The sequence below is a fragment of the Formica exsecta genome, unplaced genomic scaffold (genome assembly GCF_003651465.1).
Source record: "Formica exsecta isolate Colony F162 unplaced genomic scaffold, ASM365146v1 scaffold218, whole genome shotgun sequence".
NCBI lineage: Eukaryota > Metazoa > Arthropoda > Insecta > Hymenoptera > Formicidae > Formica > Formica exsecta.
In genome coordinates, this window is record NW_021849477.1 from 1,459,779 (window position 1) to 1,460,462 (window position 684).

General features: G+C 28.1%; 1 protein-coding gene across 1 annotated transcript in view; it reads left to right on the forward strand.

The window, feature by feature from the left end:
• The window catches only part of LOC115235361 (NPC intracellular cholesterol transporter 1 homolog 1b-like), an 11,598-nt gene that overhangs the window by 5,129 nt on the left and 5,785 nt on the right, over nt 1-684 (forward strand). Inside the window, exons 8-9 of the mRNA XM_029807082.1 lie at nt 133-231; nt 301-503. Coding sequence (XP_029662942.1) covers nt 133-231; nt 301-503 — 302 coding nt within the window. The remainder of the gene's footprint in view (nt 1-132; nt 232-300; nt 504-684) is intronic.

The window sequence follows — 684 nt, forward strand, 5'->3', positions numbered from 1 at the left end:
ATATATATAGATCAGATAATTCTAATCATTGCACATCTGAATAGATAATATCCAAAATATTTAAAATAAAGGTATTTAATAGAGATTTTTAATATATAAATTTCTGATATAAAAATCTTCTCTATACGATAGATAGAACATAATACTCCGAACGGAGTTATAGAATTCGGACCTGTGTATAATAAGGAGTTCCTGCTAGCGGTATACGATCTACAACAGCAAATCCTTCAGGTACGTTAGTATATATTTTTATCAAATACGCGGAATATAATTAAAGATCGTGCCAATTGATATTCATAGTTAGGTCAAGAAACCGACGAAGGATTGGAAAAGATCTGCTACGCCCCTGTACAAAGTGAATTTATTGGCCCAGTTACCCTTGATCTCTGCACGGTGCAAAACGTATGGGGATACTTTCAAAACAGCATCGAAGAATTTAACAAGACAGAAACCATCGAAGAATATGAAAGTAATTACTTGGATCACTTGTATAAATGTATGCAGTAAGTACTAGAAAACTTATATATAAATTTCTGCTTGTTCAATTGTTTAATAAATCATACAACAGCAATTTTCTTAATAAGTTATAATCCTATATATATAGTTCTTAAATCATTATAATTTATATTAATTAAAATATAGATAATTAAAATATAATAAAAACTTAAAAGTTTCTTATACTAT